Source organism: Pelecanus crispus, chromosome 1 (genome assembly GCF_030463565.1).
Source record: "Pelecanus crispus isolate bPelCri1 chromosome 1, bPelCri1.pri, whole genome shotgun sequence".
Lineage (NCBI taxonomy): Eukaryota > Metazoa > Chordata > Aves > Pelecaniformes > Pelecanidae > Pelecanus > Pelecanus crispus.
In genome coordinates, this window is record NC_134643.1 from 52402906 (window position 1) to 52425383 (window position 22478).

At 37.5% G+C, this 22478-nt stretch overlaps 1 protein-coding gene across 2 annotated transcripts in view; it reads right to left on the reverse strand.

Annotated features, from left to right (window-relative positions):
• Positions 1 to 5101: 5101 nt before the first annotated feature.
• Positions 5102 to 22478, reverse strand: part of NR2C1 (nuclear receptor subfamily 2 group C member 1) — a 38886-nt gene continuing 21509 nt past the window's right edge. For both annotated transcript variants that reach the window (XM_075708856.1, XM_075708847.1), the window contains 6 exons: positions 18913 to 19075; positions 16107 to 16228; positions 12815 to 12954; positions 10689 to 10826; positions 6144 to 6249; positions 5102 to 5628 (listed from right to left, as the gene is read on the reverse strand). In XM_075708856.1, the coding sequence (XP_075564971.1) occupies positions 5454 to 5628; positions 6144 to 6249; positions 10689 to 10826; positions 12815 to 12954; positions 16107 to 16228; positions 18913 to 19075 (844 nt within the window). In that variant the 3' untranslated portion in view covers positions 5102 to 5453. The remainder of the gene's footprint in view (positions 5629 to 6143; positions 6250 to 10688; positions 10827 to 12814; positions 12955 to 16106; positions 16229 to 18912; positions 19076 to 22478) is intronic.

Below are 22478 nucleotides of genomic sequence, written 5' to 3' on the forward strand. Positions count from 1 at the left end.
CAACCTAAACCCACATATATATGTACAACATACACTTTCATGAAAAATGTTTGAACTAGTAAGCTTATTATGTGTAACATGGCTCTCATCTTTAAATGACAGGATTCTAAAATGTATAAAATTGTTTTTCCTTTCGTGTGATTTATATGAAAATGTTTTTTCTTGCTCTTAACACTGAAAATTTTAAAGCTGTTGAAACTAAACCTGTCCTTTCATTGGCAAAGAGACTTCGTATTTTTTGGCTAGTAAATGCCAGAGTTTGGTTAAATCCTGATTGGGTATGCAAACTGTCAGACTGCTGAAGATCAAAAAGTTGAAAAATAAATTCAAGGTGAAAGGAAGAGGTCACAAAAATAATGAGATATTTTAATGTCCACGGTGGAGCGAGCTTCGATACTCACATTTTTGTTAGCTGCTTAACAATGTTACTGAACAGCATGAAAGAAACAAGTAATATTAGCCAGTCTTTCATTCAGTAGCAAAGAACATTTATTCACAAGACTATAAATGACAATAAATCACACAGGTGGTAATGTGAGATCATGTCATCATAAAAAATAGCTGTTAGAAACACTAAGGGCCCGAGTTGAAGGTAACTTAATATGCTCCATTTAACTGAGCAGCAGTTATCTTAAAAAACCAAACCAACAAACCCAGAGCTTCACTGTTTAGCCTTTCCATGAGCTGTTGCATTATTCTGATGACTGCAATGGTTAACATCCAGAAATAACAAAAACCCATGTTCATCCCTGTATTAATTTACCTGTTTTAAAGCTCCCATTCCTGAGAAAACCCAGCTATGCCTCATTCCTTATCAAAAGCATGAATTCATAGATTAAGAATGATTAATGAAATTAGTTTTAAATGATTAATGGAAAATCTTGGTAAGGAAAGTAAATAACACTGAAGCAACAACCTGCAGTATCTACAGCTTCTACATCATCATGAAGGCAAGAGATATTACCTGCCAGGCAGCACAGACCTGCTGCACCCTACCTTTAAATCAATGCTGAACTTACGATGAACAGTTACTATTATGAAAATAATTAAGAAAATTTTTGGGGAAAAAAGGTTACTTACCAGTAGCCAGAGCTCTTTGCAATGTGTTGTGTGTATGCACATTTGCTTTGTAGAGGTCCAAACATCGGAGGCATCCAAGATCATAAAATGGGGTTTTTTTGGCCCTCACAATACTGCGGGTGTGTACTCGTATCTCTCCCCTTTCCTCAACTTGACAGCAAGCACAAAGTTATAATATTCTGTCAGTCACACTCAGCAAGGGAGAAGGGGATATGGTTATCACATATATGGACAACACATAAGTAGCTAGAATCTCTTTGGGATAAGCAACTTTTCTTTACATGCATATCCATATAGATGGCCACACCACAGATAATTAAGTGTCCCAGTATCCTCAGAAAAACGTGGCTGGCAGAGACTTCTTGGTTCTTTGGTTGAAGATTTCTTGAACTAGTTTTCCAGTTTGCAAAGATATGAAACAGAGAGATTATTGAGCAAAGCCTCAAACATAGTCTGAGAACTACTGGAGTAGATCCTGATTACGGATGCTGACTTAACCATACTATTCAAGAGAGATAATACAGTCCATTACCTGGTTTGGAGATGGTTATCCTGTTTGATTTCTCAGCTGGTCAAGAGAACTAGATTAAAGATAATCTGAAAGTCTCTGTCCCGTGCAAATAAGACAACAATATTCTCTTGCTACCCAACATGTGAAGGGAAATCTCAGACCTGAAAATACAGGACTTAAAGAGAAAAACATAGGTGGGTGAACTTCCTGATTCGGACAGAAATCCCAGATGAAGTCCAAGGGATTTGCCAGGAACAGAACAGTAAAAGGTGTGGGAGGGGAAAAAGTCAGCCATCAGTATTTGGATCTGCTGCTGCCCAGCAGAGGTGATAGGCATCAAAAAGAACAGCAAGGACATGTTTCAAACACCTGAATTTAAACAACCTAATGTGAAACATGACCAAGGTTCTTGTGCTTTTGAGTTAACACATCCTAAGAAAGTAGTATTGACCCCACAGTCAGAAGTATTGGCAGTCCACACATTACTGAAGTAGGCGAACTTGTATTCAAACAGACTAGGGAACAAAGAGGAAGCAAGAAGAGAAATCCAGAGAAAATAAGGTTCTGAGGCCACCTCCTCCAAAACAGTGCTTTGACAAAAAAAAACAGAAAAAAAAAAAGAAGGCAAAAAAGAAGCATACTGGCTATGGAAAGGCAGCTAAATACCCATGAAGGACTACAAGAACCTTGCTAGAGCATGCAGAGATGTGGTCAGGAAGGCTAGAACTGAAATTGGCCAAAGACATCAAGAACAAGAAGAAAGGGTTCTTCAGATACGTGAGCAGTAAGCAGAAACACAGGGAAGACATAGACCCATTGCCTAACAGGGCAGGGAACTACTCACTAATAATGATAAGGCAGACCTTCTCAGCATCTTCTTTGCCTCCATCTTTACCAGCATAGCTGGACCACAGAGCACAGGATCAAGTAGCTACAACAATGCATGTGTCGACCCACCAGTAGTGGAGGAAGGGCTGATCTGCAGCCTCTTGTAAGGGCTCAACCCACATAAATCCATGGGCCCAGAGGAAATCCACCCATGGGTATTAAGGGAAGTGGCTGACATTGGTGCAAGGCCACCGTCTGTAATCTTTGAAGTCTTGGAGATCTCAATATAAGAAAGAAATTTTTTACGCTGAGAACAATCAATCACTGCAACAACCTCCCCAGGCATGTGGCGGAGTCCCCATCACTGGAGGTTTTCAAGATGCGACTGGACAGGGTGCTAGATAATCTCATCTCGGCTCCCTTTCCCAAAAGAGGCTGGGCTGGATGATCTTTCAAGGTCACTTCAAACCTGGGCTGTTCTATGGTAAAGATGGATGGATTGAGGGATTCAATCCCTAACGATTTATGTCTGTAGAAACACTGGTATTTTCTCAGCTGTTTCTGAAGCACGACAGTACCACGTGAGAGGCTGCATCAGCCGAATCTTACGGCCAGCTGTAAACAAAGAACTGCATATAACACCTGAGGCTCAAGCTATGGGGTAAAAGATTTCTTCAGCGATATGAGAGAGATATGCACAATGTACTGCATTTAGAAGGAAAACCAGCTATTTATTTCCATCTTACTCTTATCTGGGTTACATGATGTGGAGAATATTGGAGTAAAACTTGCAAGATTATTGGAATGCCTGGGAAACCACCTCCAAAATATTCAGGTGTAACATGCTGTCAGCTTCCTTAAAAGGTTTAACACAGAGGACTGTAAATCTCCCATGCCTGTTAGGGCCAGAAGTGGGTTAGGGATAGCACAGGGCTAGAAAGCAGCATCAGAATTTCTAAGGAGAGCTGAATTGAAGAATGATGTACCTCCCATCTGCAGCTTGGTCCTGCAGATCGCAAGGTGGGCCTCTAACCCCGGGGGAGAGAACAAGCACAGCATATTAGCAGAAACTGTCTGTCATATTTCCATAAACCCTGCTGATGAGCTGCATACCTCCTGAAACGCAGAGCAGTAGTCCTCATACTGCTCTCCAGGGAACACAGATGAAGAGCTTGAATCCTGCGCCCTTTGAAAGCTGGAATGTGGGAAGAGCTCAGCTGCCATGGCCAACTCCAACACTCTGAAGGCTGTCCTCCAGCAAGTCTGTAAGTGCCAAGGCAGAGCAGGGGGGACAGTTCCATCCCATCAGGGGTCCTCAGCAGCGAGTGCTTTGGTGCGTGGTATTGGATATGACCAATCCTGTAGCACAGCCTCAGATTACAGAGCTTGGGTGGAAGAAGATCCAAGCAGCTCAAGTTAGTGGAATTGAAAAGAACACAGATATTCAGTGTCAGAGGCAGTTCTCTGATTCTTTTTGGTTGGTTGAGATCCTCAGGTGCTGCGAAAAACTACAGAACTCACCCAGGCCTCATCTAGTAGTCTCCTGGTGTTAGGGTGGCCTTGGAGCTGCTAGCGCAGAGTGGGCAAAGGCCCTCATTTAAGCTGATCTTTTGGCTAAGCAATTTCTGGTGCAACCATGTGTTTCTTGATTGGGTGAGGCTCTTCCTCGCCCAATGTTGCCAGAAAAAGAGAAGGTTCACGACAAACAGAACTCAGCCTTGATCCAAGATTTAGGTAATCCTAAATGCTAGTGTCAGAGGTAGACAACCACTTTTACTAGGATACTTCTCTCATTTTAAGCAACAGGTATTAAATGTGCTAGGGATGTATAACTTCCTGTTGCAAAAGTAAGCAAGAAGCAACCATGTGTTAGTGTTACTTGTCAGTGAGGCACATGCCTCAAGATAGAAAAACATTTAAACCCATCCTTAGATGGAGCTATGGAGTATGATTCAGGCAACATATATGAAGTATCTAGACCCATTTCTAATAAGGAAAGGAAAAGCAGCAGAGACCATGCTCCCATAGGGAGGTGCACTGGATTGGACAAACTCAAATTTAAAAAATAATCATACGAGACTGGTTGGAAAAGAGAACTACATAGCTAAAGGCTAACAATAATAAAAAAATAAAGACATCAACACAAGTTAAGAGGCATCTAGAATGCCTCCATTGTTGTGCACCAAGTATGAAAGAGGGAGGGGTAGTGTGAAAAAGCTTTAACTTCTGAGACCAGAAAAAACAGGAGGATGCTGTCTTTGAATACCTGCAGTATACACTTCTGTGTTAGTTTTCATAGTATAAAACAGCTGATGTCTACCAAGACATAATACTACAACACAGTATTCCTTTGCATCCACAAAACAGTACTGACCCTTTGCTGCTTCACTTTTGATCAACTGCATCAACTGCATCAACATATCATCAGAATATTTTAAAATGTGAACGTTTCTGCTTTCCCTGCCCTTGTAGTGGTGTCCAGTGTTTCGTTCAACAAGAAACAAATCTCTCTTCAAAACAACAGGAAAAACTATGTTTGGTTATCACGGTCTTGTTTCCATGGAAACACTGGTCTTTCCAGGATGTTTGATCATGTATTTTCCATTTGATCAATGAGAAAGAACTAGTAGCAAAACACTGAAAACACAACTCAGAGAGGAAAGTTAATTTATTTGTCTAAAACATCAAACTAAGTGAGATACCTTAGTTCAGTCAAAGCTTCTTCAGTTTCTTCACAAGCCTGGATTTCATAAACAAATATTCCAAGTTCATCTATCTACAAAAATAGGATGGACAATTCTTGACTATCTTCAGATATCAAGTTAATTTACAAGTCCTTGAAGATGAGATGAAAAATAGGAAGCGATCCTGTATTCCTTAGTACACTCCATCACGTTTCCCAAGTGTACTGGAAAGGAGGAACATTAGCCTTCTTTGGAAAGGTGCATGGGAAGGCTTATTGCCATCTCTTGGAGACAGGGTATGCATTTACATCACCATGACTGCCATGGTACAGAATCCTTGACTGCTACTTTTATACGGCATGACCAATTATCTGGGAGTTGTAGTCCGCTGTCTCCATTCGCAGAATATATGGGATGATGCTATCAATCTGAACATTTCCAATTAGTCCTGCAAAGAATAGCTCCTCAGTGATGGCAGCACTCATCAGCCTAAGAGCAGGCAATCGGAGAAGAAGTCTAGACAGTCTGGAAAATAAGTTTGGTAAAAAGTGTTACTTCTGGTCACAGATTTTGGTGTTATTCACAATCATGTTATCAGTAAGAGAAGAGAAAAAATTGACAAGGGACAATACTGGTCAAAATTCACTACATCTAGTTCATGAAAGGCTTAAATATTTAAATCAATAGAGTATTAAATTTATGTTCAGTCAGGTGTTCAGCAGTACAAAAAATGTGAATATGCCTGTCAATTACATGCACTGTATAATGTTTGGACTTAGACTAAATGAGGAAATATTCCAAGTAGGTGCAATTCAAAATGAAAACATTAAAAATATTTATTTTATTCCCAATATTTAATTTTGGAAATTAATAATGAGTAGATAAATAATACTCATAATATGTATGAGTACATGCATAATATTTGAAGTGCTCTAAAGGTAATTTACCTTTAAGGAGGTAAGAAGAAAATGTATGTTTTTATTACAAGAAATACTGTACAAATCGGTATCACCGATGCTCTGAAGAGTAAGTTTACAGACCTGTAAGTATCATCTGGATACGCTTTTGTTACATAGTCTTGGAACTCCATGTAAGCCTTTTCTTGAAATTTCTCAATCTGTACCACATTTTCTAGACCTGGGTGATCTGAAAAAAACACTCCACATTGTTATACCTGTTCTATATAAGATGCACTAAAATCAGTACAGATTATCCAATTGTAAGCATACTGAAATAATTATTTGGTAGCTGTAGCAACTTCACAGTTTTAGTGGACGACACTGCTTTGCCTCCTTATATTTCTTTTCATTTATGTTTTATTTAGTTTGTATAAATACAGCCAGACATTTTGAAGAGTTCAAATAAATGCAGTGCTTGCAATGTTTACATCAATCTTGATGATACAGCTCTGTTCTCTGTAGCAGTAGAACAGCATTGTCTCAATACACTGACATTTACTGGAATATTGTATGCACAAATAGCATTTGGGTGGAAGTGAAGAATAAAAGGCTGTGAACCATTTGTTTCCTAAAAACTGTATAAGATATGTAGCAATCATTCTTTATCAGCTGTTTGGTGCAAAATTTTCAAACGTACTAAATGTAATTTTTAGTAGTGATTTAAACACTTGAAATCTAAATCTTGCTAAAATGAAAGGATATTAACCTAACTGCCAAGTCACATTTGGAAATCATTATCTGGTAATTCTGAACATTTTATATGGTCTGTAATTTTTATTATCCATCTATCTTAGTGTAAATATTTTACTGTCATAGTAGCATGACAAATCATGTAGATTTTATTTCTCAGAAATAGGATCATAAATGAGCTGGCAAATTATGTGAGATAAAAGATTATTTCTAACAGTCACTCCTCTCCAAATATATGGTCTTCTGTCAGCAAAACCAGGAGTTTTTGGTCTAGCTCTGCAGTTATAGAAGCTTTCAGAGCAATTTAGCAGTTATGTGATGCATTGGACTCCCCTAAACACATCATTTCACAGATGAATATTTTGTCCTATATAGTAATTCAGTCATTCTGAAAACATGATTTCAAATTTATGCAGAGGACAAGAGTTTAGCATGTTCGTAAAGAAGCAACACATTTTGAAGAGTTGTCGTTGACATGCAATATGCATCACTTCATGATGCTGCTTTTACAGCATGTCAGAAACATAGCTAGAAGTCAACTTCTGAAAACAGTAGTTTGAAGACCACTGCTAGTACACTAGTAGCCATTTATAAAGATGTAAAGTCTTCTAGGCACTCCCTTTACGCTCATCCTTTTGCCAAAGGCTGTCTTGTGACAGTCAAACAGCTGGCTTGGCACAGAAGGTTTTCAGTAATCTTCAAGTCTCCAGCTATGGAAGACAGCAAATCAGCAGGGCCTACTAAAGGAGATGTTCTTATCTTACAACCCTGCTGCATGTGCAGCCCAGCCCCATCCTGTAGCAGAGCAGTAAAATCCCTGAAATTGTAATTTCTGGCCTGTGAATCACTGCCAGAATATCCCTTCTGTTCAAGGTGCTAAACATAACTTTCAGGTATGTGGAGATTTTGTTAAATGGCTCATAGGATCAAGAATATTGACAACACGTTGCCATTAAAGCAGCTATACATCATTAGGAATGTGATCCTGAAAGCATGTGAGCTAAAGAACATTCACCTCAATCATGTGACTGGATATAATCTTTTCCCAAGGTATTTTTCCTTCTACCTTTTGTGTTGTCAAATCTAACTGGAAGGAGACAAATTAACTTCAGACTACACGAAAAGGTAAATACTGCTTTGCAAGTGTGTGCTGGTTTTGGCTGGGATAGAGTTAATTTTCTTCACAGTAGCTAGGATGGGGCTGTGTTTTGGATTTGTGCTGAGAACAGTGTTGATAACACAGGGATGTTTTAGTTATCGCTGAGCAGTCCTCACACAGAGTCAAGGCCTTTTCTGCCTCTCACCCCACCCCACCAGTGAGGAGGCTGGGGGTGCACAAGAAGTTGGGAGGGGACACAGCCGGGACAGCTGACCCCAACTGACCAAAGGGATATCCCATACTATATGACATCATGCTTGGCATATAAAGCTGGGGGAAGAAGAAGTAGGAAGGGGGGGATGTTGGGAGTGATGGTGTTTGTGTTCCCAAGGAACTGCTACGCGTGATGGAGCCCTGCTTTCCTGGAGATGGCTGAACACCTGCCTGCCGGTGGGAAGTAGTGGATGAATTCCTTGGTTTGCTTTGCTTGCGTGTGTGGCTTTTGCTTTGCTTATTAAACTGTCTTTATGTCAATCCACGAGTTTTCTCACTTTTACTCTTCTGATTCTCTCCCCCATCCCACCGGGGGAAGTGAGTGAGCGGCTGGAGGTGCTCAGTTGCCAGCTGGGGTTAAACCACAACAAAGTGTAAGGTTCCTAGAGAAATATTTTCTCGTGTCTAACAGAACTGATTTCTTCCAACAGGCCAACAGATTCTGTCATAAATCCTAGTAGACATTGTGCTAGAAAAATGGGCTTGAGGTATTCTTCCATCATTTTGTTTCTTTCCTGGGATAACCTGTATCAGTTCTGAGTATGGGAATGCCATGAAAGCACTATTTTGGGGTAAGGAACACCTGAAGGAGAATTGTATCTCCTGCAAGCATTATCTACTGAAATTAAACAAGCAAACACCTTCCCACCCTCCACTAAGTTTCTGCTTCTTCTGAAATAACGGTGAAAAGTTCAGGCAACTCTTCAGTCCTCAGCGGAAAAGAAAAATTGCAAGCATTTTCAAGCACTCTTAATATTGCAATTAAATTCATGGTAGGTACTGCTTATCAGAAAACTGAAATCGTTCCTGTGCTTCAGTGCAAGATTCTCCTAGTCAGGAGGACTGACAGCAGGATTATGTTCTATAGTGAAAACACTCAGGATCTGATTTTCCTTAGTGATCCACAATAGAAGAATATCACTGGAATATCCTCTGGGAATTTATTATCTTTCCTGGAGAGTTCTGACACTACTTATACTGCCTTTTATTTGCAAGAACATCTTTCATCTCAGAAATCTTCCATTAATGCAATATTTAAAAAAGAAAAAAAAAAAAGGAAGATATGCAGGGTTTTGTTATGCACTTGGATGAGTACCATGAATTCCAGCTGATGCTGATGCTACCACTTTTACTGGGAGATGTGGGTACTTCTTGTAGATACAACATACAGAAAAGATCATGTAAATATGAGGGAAACTGCAAAGCAAGACCCTCACAATTCTTTTTTAGAGAGAGAGAGATATATCTCTATAAAAAAGAAAAGCTGCTTAAAATTTACATTTTGGAAGTGTCCAAGTTCCAAAAGATTTTCTCACCTCTACTACTTTTCCTGTGAAAGGGTGAACTGCAACTGAATGGAAAAAGAAAGTTCTTCTCAGATCTAAAAAAATCTACAGAACTGACAAGAACCAAATATCCAAATATCCAGTTCTCTTCCATATCCTACACTACTGACAGGGGGCAGGTCACTAAGATTCAGACAGCTTTTTAAAATTTGCTCTGATCTTTTCTGTGGTACATCAGCATCTAAAAAAGGCAGAGCAATGAGGTTTAAGAAATCTGTTGATGCTTTTAAAACTAACGCAAAATGGAGTGACTGAAGATTTACTTTCTAAATGTGACAGTGAAAAATTCCTGGAGGTACAGAAAGTACTTGAGGTTTATACATTTTTCTTTTATCAAAAGATTTGACTTTGGTTTTATATTAAATCCCTAAATTCTGAATGATCAATCTAAGACCTGCAGTATACGGATATAATATCAGAATGCCTTCAGTGAAAAGGTAATTTTACAATTGTCAAATAAAAGAAAAATAACTTTCTAATTTTCTACAGTCCAGGCATACGTGTTACATAATCGAACTATTCAGTCACTATCTGTCATAACCAGAGGACTCTTCTTCCTCCATATTGTAGACTCCCAGAAGGAAAAAATAATCATTATTTTACTTTATCTTCACTGTCTAATGTACGTCCATTAACATTTTGGAATACATTAGGCAAATACTATTCAGAAGACAGAAATAATAACATAAGGGAATGTTTGTAGTGTTCATTCACCAGAAATGCTACATGCAATATTTATTTTCAAAATACATATGTGAAGTGAGGTGGTGTGTTTCTGTAACTTTACATGTGAGAATCCATGCCCAGAGAGATAGATAGTCTTTCATATATTAGAAACCCAAGTTCAACCCATCTCAGCTGGACGTGCAAGAGCAACACTTCCGAAAACTGAACTGCAGGTCAAAAAGACTGCAGTTACTCATAAAGAGTACCCCAGAAAGGAGGCACAGAATTAAAAGCAGTACATTAAAAAAAAAAAAAAAACAAACCCAAAAACCAATGGCAGAAGCAAGAATAAAACTTAAGTCTCCAAAGTAGCATTCAACTGTTTACATTAAAAGATTAACCCTCCTCCCCTTCCTACAGTCCCTTCCAGATCCCTCAACAAGTGAGGCAGTAATTCTACAGGTGATAGTAACTGCATATAATGAAACAGGCAGAAGTTATATGGCAAAAAATAGCATAGATTAAAGGTTTACATTTGGAATAATTACATACCAGGACTGAAGAGGACGATCGCTTTCAAATATGCATATTCATATCCATCTAGGCAAAGCTTAACCATGCTGTTACAGAACTCTTGCAATTTGAAAATATGCTCCATTACTAATTTTCCTCTGTCTGTTGGCAGCTTATCTAAGTCAACACACACATAAAATATAGAACCTCCAAGTCAACACACATGCAAAAAATGTGGTCACACTAGATTTTTTAAAATAATGATTTGTATTGGATTCAAACAGTGAGAAATCTATGCCATCTATAAACTCACATACTAGGTCTGAATAATCTTGACACAAACAATCATGGACTACAACAATCTTCCCCCCCCCCCCCCCCCCTTTTTTTTTTTCCTCCTTATGTTGTACAATTAGGTCTCTAACTAAAGTTTCCAATAATCGGAGGCAGACCAGAGCTTGGAATGATCAAGGAATGGAAAGACTACTTGTAAGTGAAGAATACACTACTACAGCAGATCTGCGCTCTACATCCAAGAGTCAGGTGCCATGACGTAGGTTAGTGTACAGTTTCACAGGTTATTTTAGGCAGTCAAAGACTATGCCACTGCTGAAAAAGAAGGTGTGCTATACACAGTCCCTGATTTGCATCTAGGGGAACGTGTTTGGTGCAGAGCTGTTCCCCTTGGGTCAACAATAGCTAAGTGGCTTGAAAATCTCATTCCCTCCATGATCCATCCAACTGGGGTCCCTGGGCCACACAAACTTCCTACCTCTTGGAGATGCTGCAGCTGGCATACTGCACAACTGGAAGACTCTGGATATAAATTTCTGATTTGTGCATTCAAACTGAATTCCCAAATTAAATGGCAAAAATATGTATTTGTAGTAATGATAAAACCATGATTAATTACTACAATATCCTTTTTGGTGAACATGCTTAAAAATTATAAAGAGCAAACTTCCCAAATTCCATTTGTATCACTCCTAGAGACATTGACAGATTTATTTATTAATATCTTTACCTGATCCATTACATTTAGTGGTCTGATCAATTTGTTTTAATTTTGTCATTTTAATTTTGTTATTTATAGGAGGATCTTGTGGATATTTTTAAAACGTGAAAATCTCTCAGAAATAATTCTTTAATTCCCTTACCATAAAAGGAGAGGAAAAATCTAGTCTTGTGGGCTGTTTTTCTACAGCTTACCAATCTGTTTTTGCATAGCATTCGTGACAGTGACTTTTCATCCACGTAACAGAAAATAACCCTAAAAGTTAGTTAAACCTGAAAATGCTAACATTTTTGTTTGCGCACCTACCTTATTAAAAATGTGTTAAGACTATGAACAGATGAACACTATAGTATTTTTGTTTGGTTAGCTTTTAGTGCTGACAACCTTGTGAGCGTTCACAAGCACACAAAGAAGATTAGCTAAAAGACTCCCCTACTACTCAGAAGAACATTTCCTTCACTGTAAAGTAAATGAAAGAGGAGGCTAACTGGCATCTCTTTCATTTGAATCAAAAATATGCAAAAGATGCAGGATATAGGATTAATAAGGAATGAAGTATACTTAGTGAAGATCTGCTGAAGACTTGCATGTAGTCTAATACTACTATACAGAAGTCAACAAGCCAAGTTATGTAAAGGAAGTTTATCACCAAGCTGGCATTCGGCTGCTTTGTTTCACAGCTATGAACAGCAAGGATAGGTGGGTCATTCTTTACTTTATACCCTTGATACAGAGGAATCATATTCATAGTACACTTGTGTTCTTAACATTGATGCTGCCTGAAATATTCCTAATTTGAGCTGATGTATATTAACAGAACAGCAGAACACTATTAGACATCACTAGACACACAATAAAAACAACCCCAGTAAATGCTAACCTATATTAGATAGATGGGTGATTTTATTTTATTCTTTTTAATTTGGGGTTAAGTATCAGCATAGCTGAGTTCTGCAAAATTACTAAAAAATTCCACCTTGTGAACTGTATTTTCTGGTATTATTTTGTTTCAATGCTAATCACATAACTCTATAAACAGTAATTTTTCATTGACAATTGAAGGATAAGTAAAAGGCTTCCGTGCCGTTCAGAACTTAAAAAACATGAAGTAATTCCCCAAGTCTGGCAATGTGCACAGTATACACCTTACCTTGCTGTAAACTGCCATGAAGGTGATTAACAAATGCAGTTAATATAGTTGCCACATTCATAACTTGTGAACATTGTGCAAGACCAAGCGTAAAAAGTTCGTTCCAGCAGGCTTTTACTAATGATATGCTGTTATCCTGTCTATTAAAAAATACAATAATTTCACTTAATAAAACCAGCCATTTGCATTCACATAGTTTTTTTCAGTTTGAAGAACACTTCATAAAACATTCATCTAATTCAACATTGCAACCAGTACCAAAATGAAGCCCTGCATGAAAAATATTTTTATTTGCATGCTAGGATTAAAATAACTATTTTAGAGTGACTTTTGTAAAGAAGTAGCTTTTGGTTTAATGATCTAAAAGGAGATAGATTTCTATCACAAAAGCAAGCTTAAGTTACCGTAAATGACAACTGTCTGGGCACATTCCATCATGCTAATTTTCTTAGGATTTACACTAATTTTTTAATAACATTGACATGCATGGGCAAAACAAGTTTGCATTGTTCCTGTACTGTGAGTGTAGAATAGACTCAAAGGTCGTTTGGTTTTTTTTTTTTTTTTACTTGAAATCTGGCAGGTTGGTATAATTTCTTAATTAAAAATACATATGAAATGGAACATGTGAGATCAAGTTCCTGAGCTTCCTGACTGCTATTTTTTGTATCCCTTTCATGTTTGGAATAAGGTTTGAAATACAGACTTCAAAGTATAAATAGAAATAATGAGGACTTCTTTGCTGTAAGAAGTAGTCTTTAAATGAAGTTTCATATGTAGTCAATATTTTTTTTTCAAATGCTGAAGCTTAAAATTAGGTATATCAATCCATATTCAGGCACTTCCATATTAGTAACCTAACTTTCAGTATTGCCAAGCATCTGTAACTTGTAGAGCTTAACAAGAGCTCAGTACCTTAAAAAGGAAATCCTACCAGTGAGGAGTCAAATTCAGGTACCATGTTTCACAGTTTTAGCCAGTAAATATAAATAATGGAAATTTAAAAGAAGCACAAGACCTATCAAAGAAGAAAAGCATATTAAAGCTAGGATTTCAACTACAAAAATACAATGGAATGGATCTTTGCAATCTTCAAGAACATTTCTGATGATTTACTGCAATACTAATATGCCAAATGACAGATTAATGTAGACTTGTCCTGCACTGGATTACAGAGAGCTTACCTAGGGCAGTATTTTTTACTATGATCCAGTTCTTGTTATGGTAGACATGATACTGTACATGCAGCTTCTACACATATTTCTCACATCCCCATTCATCTCCTGTCAAAGGGACTATTCTGAGGAGCAGTGAAAATAGGCTATATTGGCTACTCAGCTGGTATGTGCGCAGATAAATGTATCATCTAGAGCAACTTTATGGCTTATCAAACTTAGATCAGAACAAGCTGATCAAACTTGAGCAGCCTCAGAAAACTAGGAGGCTGTAACCAGCTTGATGAACATGCCAGCAGGAATCTCTCTTGCCTACAAAGATCATCATGCAGGAAGAGGAACTAAGCAATAACTTGGTATCATTAACTAAATCAGTATGCCAAAGCCAACTATCTTGCTGAGACTAAGGAAAACATTGCCTGAGGAGGTAAACCACCTGGATACAATTATCTACCTTCCTTACAAAACCATTACTATGGTTTTGTTTTGGCTCATCAGCTCCTCTCAATTACTAGTACCATGAATTTCTCTTCATTTTAAAAGTGAAATGAGTCACCCTTCTGAGAGTCCAAATTATAGTACATAATGTGCTCAAACTAAAAAAGCTGCATTAATTTCAAATAAATCTCCACTTGGAAAAACGTTAGTATTTTAAGCTCTTCAAAAGAAAAACTGCATATTTATGTTAAATGGTGTTTAAATACACTGTTGCCCATGATCTTGACTGGGACTGTAAATGCTAACACAGGTAAATATTAACACTATTAAGAAAGCCTACTCCTCCATTTTTTTTTATTCAAACAGAAAAATATATTAGGAAGTAACATATTAAAAAAAATGCAGATTTTCTGTAAGTATTTCTTGTTAAATCTTTTCAGAGAGAGAGGTCCTCTGTACAACATTTTATTTTTAAAAAGCAATTCCCATCTGTTGTTATAACACTAATTTGCAGTGTCTCTCTGTTACAAAAACCTTTTAAAAATGTATAAGTATATAATGTCCTATGTTAATTTGCTAGGTATTTTGAAGTTCTGCAGGGAAACAAATTCTACTAAAGTAAAACATCGTATTTATCTGATTTTTTACCCTTGCTACTGTTTTAACTTTATAGAATTTTACTTTTTCCTTCTCCAAAACACAGGCTTCAATTACACACAATGTAGTATCTTTCCTTAAACAATGTAGAATCATTTGGCTTAAGCATCTGAGTAAACACAAATGGTAATCGCAGATCATGCTGCTTTTGACAGCCTTCTCGGAAAAGAGGACAATTCCTCACTTTAAAAAGGAATTCTCTTTGCTGCCAGTCATACACTATTTTGATACTGAATTAAAGAAAAACATTGTAGATGAGAACAGACAAGCATGACTTATATTCCATTTGTGTCAGAGCTGATACAGTATCTTTGTTTGATGTGTCTTCATAAAATTACTTCCGAAAATGACATAAATCACTTTTCCCCATGCTGTTTTGAGATGTTTTCTCATGATGATCAGCAATGTACTACTACTACATGTAGCTTAAGAATTTTAAGTGATGCACTGAATTCTGCTGGAAAAGCAGGATGTTATACAAACTGTAAAAAGAATAGTAAGAATTACTTTCTGGTTACAGCAACCATTTGTTTTTGGAAAATCCCATAAAATTAAACAACTTCATCCTGAATGCTTGCTGAATCTAGCTAACCATTTTCTTCATATAGGTTATTAAAGGCAAAATTATTACTACTAATTCACCTATAAAGATAACAATATTTGGGGATCCAGGGAGGAGCTTCTTTTTGGTGACTGTCTGATAAGCATCCTAGTTTGGGATGTAGCTATTAAAAAATTATAGGAAGTCCTATTTACTAAAAATTTATTGAAGTAGCAGCAGTGTGCAGGCATTTGATTGTTATAAATCTACTCCTTTTTCCTTCAAAACCCAACCAAAGTACCTGAATTGGACTGAAATTAGGAGTAGTTGATTCAGAAAATTTACTTTCATGATGAAAATCTATAAAATGGTTTTAATAAGTAGATTTATATTTTTAAATGTCCCTGAAGAAGACAATGAAAATAAAAAATTAAAAAATGCATATTCACAACATGAGCGAATAGAGTAACTGAACACTTACCCTAAAGCTTGGAAAGATGGAATGGAACGTGCCCAGTGCATGGACAAGAAAAGCAACCTGGAGGCAGACTCGCAGATATAGTGAACATTAAGATATTCAGGCATAGGAGAAGGCATGGTGAGCTGGCAACCAAAAAAAAAAAGAAAAAAAAAAGTGCAAGTCAGTTATTTTACTTTCTTCATAAAAACATGGTAAGACAAGAATCAGTCTTAGAGTTTCTTTTAAGTGAAAAGTAAAATTGTTCTTTAAGTAAACATGAGATAATCCTGAAATAAAATTGAATGACTGCCTTTTTCACTATTAGCCACGCTGTTATACCCTATAATAACTACAAAGCAACAAAAAAAAGCAAAAATTTTGAATCTTTATCTTAGATAAGTATTCATGCCTGGAACACCTGGAGATGGAAAATCCCAAATAAAACTCAACTTTTGAGACACTCTCAAAGAATAAAAGTTTTAGAAGAATCATTGTAATTAGAATTAAGTTGCTTTCATTTATGTATAGATAAATATATAAAATATACAAACACAGAGGCATCATTACTTTCTAAAGATTCCCCCAGAGGAGTGGAAGAATTGGCCTGAAAAATTTGAGGAGCTACCACAATTCCTGGCGAGGGTGTGTGTGAATTCTATTTCACAAAACATCTTTTTTTGTACTTCTAGTTAATACTTTACAAATAAATACATCAAAAATCTTTTGATGTGTGAGTAAAATACCTAATATACAGCTGCTCCCAAGTCCTAAAAATATAAACAATGTACATCAGAAAGGACCAGCTCTACCTTTCTCAACATACACGAGTAAAATCAGTGGCAGTACCTGCATATGTGAAGAAAGTGGGATGTGACCCAAAACTGCTACATATAGTGTTGTAGTTTTATCTTCAGAAATTAATACTTCTTAATATAATGGTTTGGCTAACACAATTTAAAAAAAAAAACCCTGACATTTGCATTAGAGAGAGATTTATTTGAGCGATCAAAACGTGCTGATAAGAGGGTGTTGTGGTTTAACCCCAGCCAGCAACTCAGCACCACAGAGCCGCTCGCTCACTCCCCTGCATCGGGATGGGGGAGATAATCAGAAAAGGTAAAAGTGAGATCGTGGGTTGAGATATCTTGTGGGTTGAGATAAAAACAGTTTAATAATTTAAATATAATAATAATAATAACAACAATAATAACAATATTTAAAAGTTAAATAATAATAATATTATTAAAAAAAACAAAGAGAAATAAATAAAACCCAAGACAGACAAGTGATGCAAATGAAAACAATTGCTCACCACCAACCAACCCATGCCCAGCCAGTCCCCGAGCAGCAGCCCCCCTGCCAACCTCCCCTTTAGTTTTATTGCCGAGCATGACGTCATATGGTATGGGATATGCCTTTGGTGAGCTGGGGTCAGCCGTCCCAGCTGTGTCCCTTCCCAAATTCTTGTGCACCCCCAGCCTCCTCACTGGTGGGGTGGGGTGAGAAGAGAAAAGGTCTTGACTCTGTGTGAGGACTGCTCAGTGATAACTAAAACATCCCTGTGTTATCAACACTGTTCTCAGCACAAATCCAAAACACAGCCCCATCCTAGCTACTGTGAAGAAAATTAACTCTATCCCAGCCAAAACCAGCACAGAGGGGCAGAGCTGAATAAAATGCCTGGTACTGAACAAGTTTTCAGATGAGCAAGCTTTTTGATTTGTCCATGAATAAAAAGAGGATGAAAAAACGGACAGAAAAATTCCTGCAGGCTCGTAAAATGAGAAATAAAACCAGAAAATGTATGGCTCACTAAAAAAGAAACCATATTTTCCCTTAAAAATTATTAAAGTCAATTAATACCATACTATCCTGGTTTCAGCTGGGATAGAGTTAATTTTCTGCCTAGCTGTCATAGTGCTGTGTTTTGGATTTAGGATGAGAATAATGCTGATAACACACTGATGTTTTAGTTGTTGCTAAGCAGTGCTTACACTGGTCAAGGACTTTTTCAGCTTCCCATGCTCTGCCAGGTACACAAGAAACTGGGAGGGGGCACAGCCAGGATAGTTGATCCAAACTGACCAAAGGTCTATTCCATACCATATGACGTCATGCTCAGTATAGAAACTGGGGGGGGGGTTGGCCGGGGGGCAGCGATCGCTGCTCGGGAACTGGCTGGGTATCGGTTGGCAGGTGGTAAGCAACTGCATTGTGCGTCACTTGCTTTGTATATTATTATTATTGTTGTTGTTATTATTATTTTCCCTTCCTTTTCTGTCCTATTAAACTGTCTTTATCTCAACCCATGAATTTTACCTTTTTCCAATTCTCTCCCCCATCTCACTGGGGATGGGGGCGGGGAGTGAGCAAACGGCTCTGTGGTGTGTAGCTGCCTAGGGGTTAAACCACAACATGTACTACAATAGGGTATATACACAAAGGAGAAACTGAAAAATACACTTAAGAGTCTCAAAATCCAGTTACAGATTGCATCAGATCCACCTATTAAAAAGTGAGAACGTGGATGCTGACTCTCTGCTTCGTGCAGCTCTTGTCTATCCAAGTCCTTCTGCATGGATTACTTAGTATTTTTAAGGTAAGAAGCTATAAAATAAACAGTGCAGCTAAAACACTGAAGAGAGCTGTATATTCTCCCAAACAGTTAACCAGTGAACTAGTGGCACGTTCATCAGAAATTAATGCCAATAGCTGAACAAATCGTTACTCTTTTAAGAAATTCAAAATAAGATTTAATCAGATCATTATTTTATATTACTATGTTAAAATGGTTATAAATAGTCAACAGTAAAAAAGTATTAAGTACCCTGAATGCTACATGTGCATCACTGAGTAGTGGCCCCTCTATTTCGACGATATTCGTGCTTGTTTCTCCACCAATCAGCTGTACGCTGGCTTCAACACTTTCAGAGTTCTGGCACGCTGCACTCTCTGCTGGGTTTAATGCTTTTGCAAGAGTATCAAATGCCCTGTAAGATCAGAACAAACAAACAAACCCCAAAATTTCATTTTAGAGACCATTTTAATTTAGGAGGAACCTGCACATGTCTGAAACCTGTATTTAGATGTGTGTTTCAAAGAACCAGATTTGGAAAATAAACGTTAGTAGCATGCTTTTCCTGACACTCCACTGAACAAAATCCCTGAAAACTCCAACTTATAGTGGCTCTGAAAAAAAAATTAGCAGCACATCCTGTTCACACTAGTTGCCAACAAATTCACAGTTTTGACATATTGATTGTGCTGCTGAATCACAGTTTGCCTTTCAAGATCTCTTTAGTGATGTTTACTGAGAGTGCTGGCATGAGCATTTTGAGGACACGATCATCAGACTGCTGTTAAAGCAACTTAATGCATGTATAAATTTTACAGATTTTTGCTGCTATGAAGCACAATCAGAATAAGCTTTTTTTTTAAAGTAATGAGTTGTGGTTAGGTTATTCAACTTAATTTGAAGACTGTTTCAAAATATGTAAGAGAAAGCACTTTCATGCTTTTGATACCATCCTTAGTACCCTTTGATGTGGGGCAGTGACTCTTGTCACATGTACAAACTTTACAGGGGAGATGTCAGGACAAGCACAAATATATTACTCATTATTTTGCCGCTTGGTAACAGATCTGTTGTTTTTCTGTTCACGAATACATCTGAGAACCACAACTGATAATATCCTCAATCAAAAATATATATACTTGATCACTGCCTACAGACAGATGACATATCCTGAGAGCAGTATACAGTGTTGCATGAAAAACTTACACACTGAGGTCTGAAAACTTTACAAAAGCTGATTATCAGCTTGTTTGTAGAGCTGATTCTCAATTTATAGAGACCACAGAATCTTAAAATCACTAATTTAATGCCAAAGTCTGGAGTAGAACTTTGACACCTCTTCCCCCCCACTCCATAGCTAGCTATATTTATTAACATACTAAAAAAATCTGAATGTTTACTCTGTTTGACATAATCATTTACAACCAAACGACACACGACAATAAAAATGCTGCCGACACTGCCTCAGGCTAGAGACGGTAAATGAACTAGTTTTTGGTACTATATGAGCCTGTATGCCTTGATGTATACACGTGAGGGTGACTGGGGCAAGCACAAGTGGACTAAACAGCTGTAAGTGGACTACAGAGATATACCTGGGACATTTTCTGTCACTGGTATACAGAAAGTAGGCATAAAGAGAATGCATTCAGGGTAAGCTCTAGAAGTTATAATGGACTCCTGCTAGGAGATCTGAGTGTCAGGTCCTGTATGGCTCACTCTTGGCAGCCTTAGGCAGAATAGGCAAACCCAGCAGCTCAGTGGCAGCTGCTGCTTAGGAAAACTAGGGTCTCTGCAGGGCTCTTCATGTTGCAGAGACAGAAATGTAAGAGAGGAACAAGATCTCTCCTTTCCCCAAAAGGTAAATGTCATATGCATCTGCCACGATCCTGCATTTATTCTAATATAGGCTGAAGAGTCCTTTTTAAATAGGGTGGGCAGGTACACTGGTTAACCATGTCTGCCCGTAATACTTTGTTTCCAACTTACTCTTGAATGCTTGCTTTCAAAGAAATCTTCTCCCTCCTATCTCATAAACTGGCAGTATAAGCCAGCAGAAGTCAGTAGAAGCTTTGCTTTCTTGCAGCTCAGCACTATGGGTCCTTTTCATACGTGAAGCCCCAACATGAGCAACGATTGCAAGGTAAAACACCAAGGAAAAGAGAATCTAGAACAAAGCTTGCCTGGAAGCTATGAAAACCTAGCCCACAAAGTGAGAGGAAAAAAAGGTAAAATCAACATTAAAATACACGGTATTGATATCCTTTGTTAGAAACAACTTTGGTTCTCTTTTCATCAAGCTCAGTCACTAACAGATATATAGGACTGCTGATAAACTGTAAAAAATGAACATAGATAATGAAGCCATCAGAGGACAAGACATATAATATTACAATATAAAAGCAGTGGAATGCTAGCCGCAAAGTTGTACACTAAATTTGTGTCAGCAAAAGTGAAAGCTTAACTACTGTAGCTGCAAGCAATGGAATGTAAAAAAATACATGAAAGACACAGATGGATAAAACTGGCTCCCTGAAATCCCTTAAACTCCTTTTCTTCACTAAACATCTGTGTCTGTTAGATCAAGCTGGCATAGGGCCTGGCAAGGAAATCAAAGCTTTAGACAAAAATTTTAGTTTCTGCTTGGGTAACAACTTCCCTTTCACAGGAATATTTAACTTGAACCTCCCCACTGGAAATCTATTAGGTAACCTGCTGGACAAGAGTACACATTAAGCTGAGTCAGAGCTCTTTCTGGCTGAGAGAGCTTGATGCCTTTTCATAGACAGATTTTTAAAACTGAACAGAAACACTGAAGTTGGCAAAAGCAAGCATCTGCAAGTGCCAGCAAATAAAGAAATGCAAGACTACTGCATCTTTTTGAACAGCCATAGTATTGAATGAAGTTTATCAGCACGTACAACAATACTATTTACACAGCATATTCTTATATTCTTTACCTAGGAGGACACAGCAAAGGCCCAAATCAGCACATATATAAAGTCACACTGACTTTCTAAGCAGCATATAAAGAAAGGAGCAGAACAAATGCATTCTGCTTGCAATTATACAAAGGAGTAGAGACCGTAGGGGAATCCTGTATTTCAGTCAGTACAAACTACTTCACTATATACCAATCTTTTTTTCCTTGATGCATTTACTCCACATACACATTTTCAAAACAGCATGTACAATGTAGATGGTGTGTAAAGGAATATTGCTGGGACAGCTGTCAAAAATTTGCATGAGATGACAACCAAGGAAGAACACGATTGTGATTGACAGAATAACTGAGTACATACTACACAGAATATCTTACACATATGCTCACCAAAATGGCTCACTTAAAACCAGTGCAAGACAAAAGTTTGTAAGATTATTAGTGAATGTATTTGTATTGATGGTGAGAATTCTGTGACTTCTCCTGTGTAGAAATAAAATGCTTTTCAAGCTTTTAAGGTGATTAATAGTTACAGGCATTAAACTACTTACACAAATGAGATCTCTAAGAAACAGTTTTCCAGGATGATACAAAGTACTGAGACTATAGTACAAGATTTAACACACGTTATTAAGGCCAACCAAAAGGTAAGAAAATCAGCTGTAACATTTACATTGAAATTAATTTAAAGTACAAACAACTAAAAGTATTTATTTCTCAAATGGAACTTCCTTAAGATTTCACTTGGAAGAATCTTAAAAGATTTATGTTCTACATGAGCTTAGGCTGTTATTACTATTATTTTTAATGCAGATAAATTTCCTACACTGCGCTGATTTAATTAATGGTCTGAATTGACAGAGACCTTCTTGGAAAG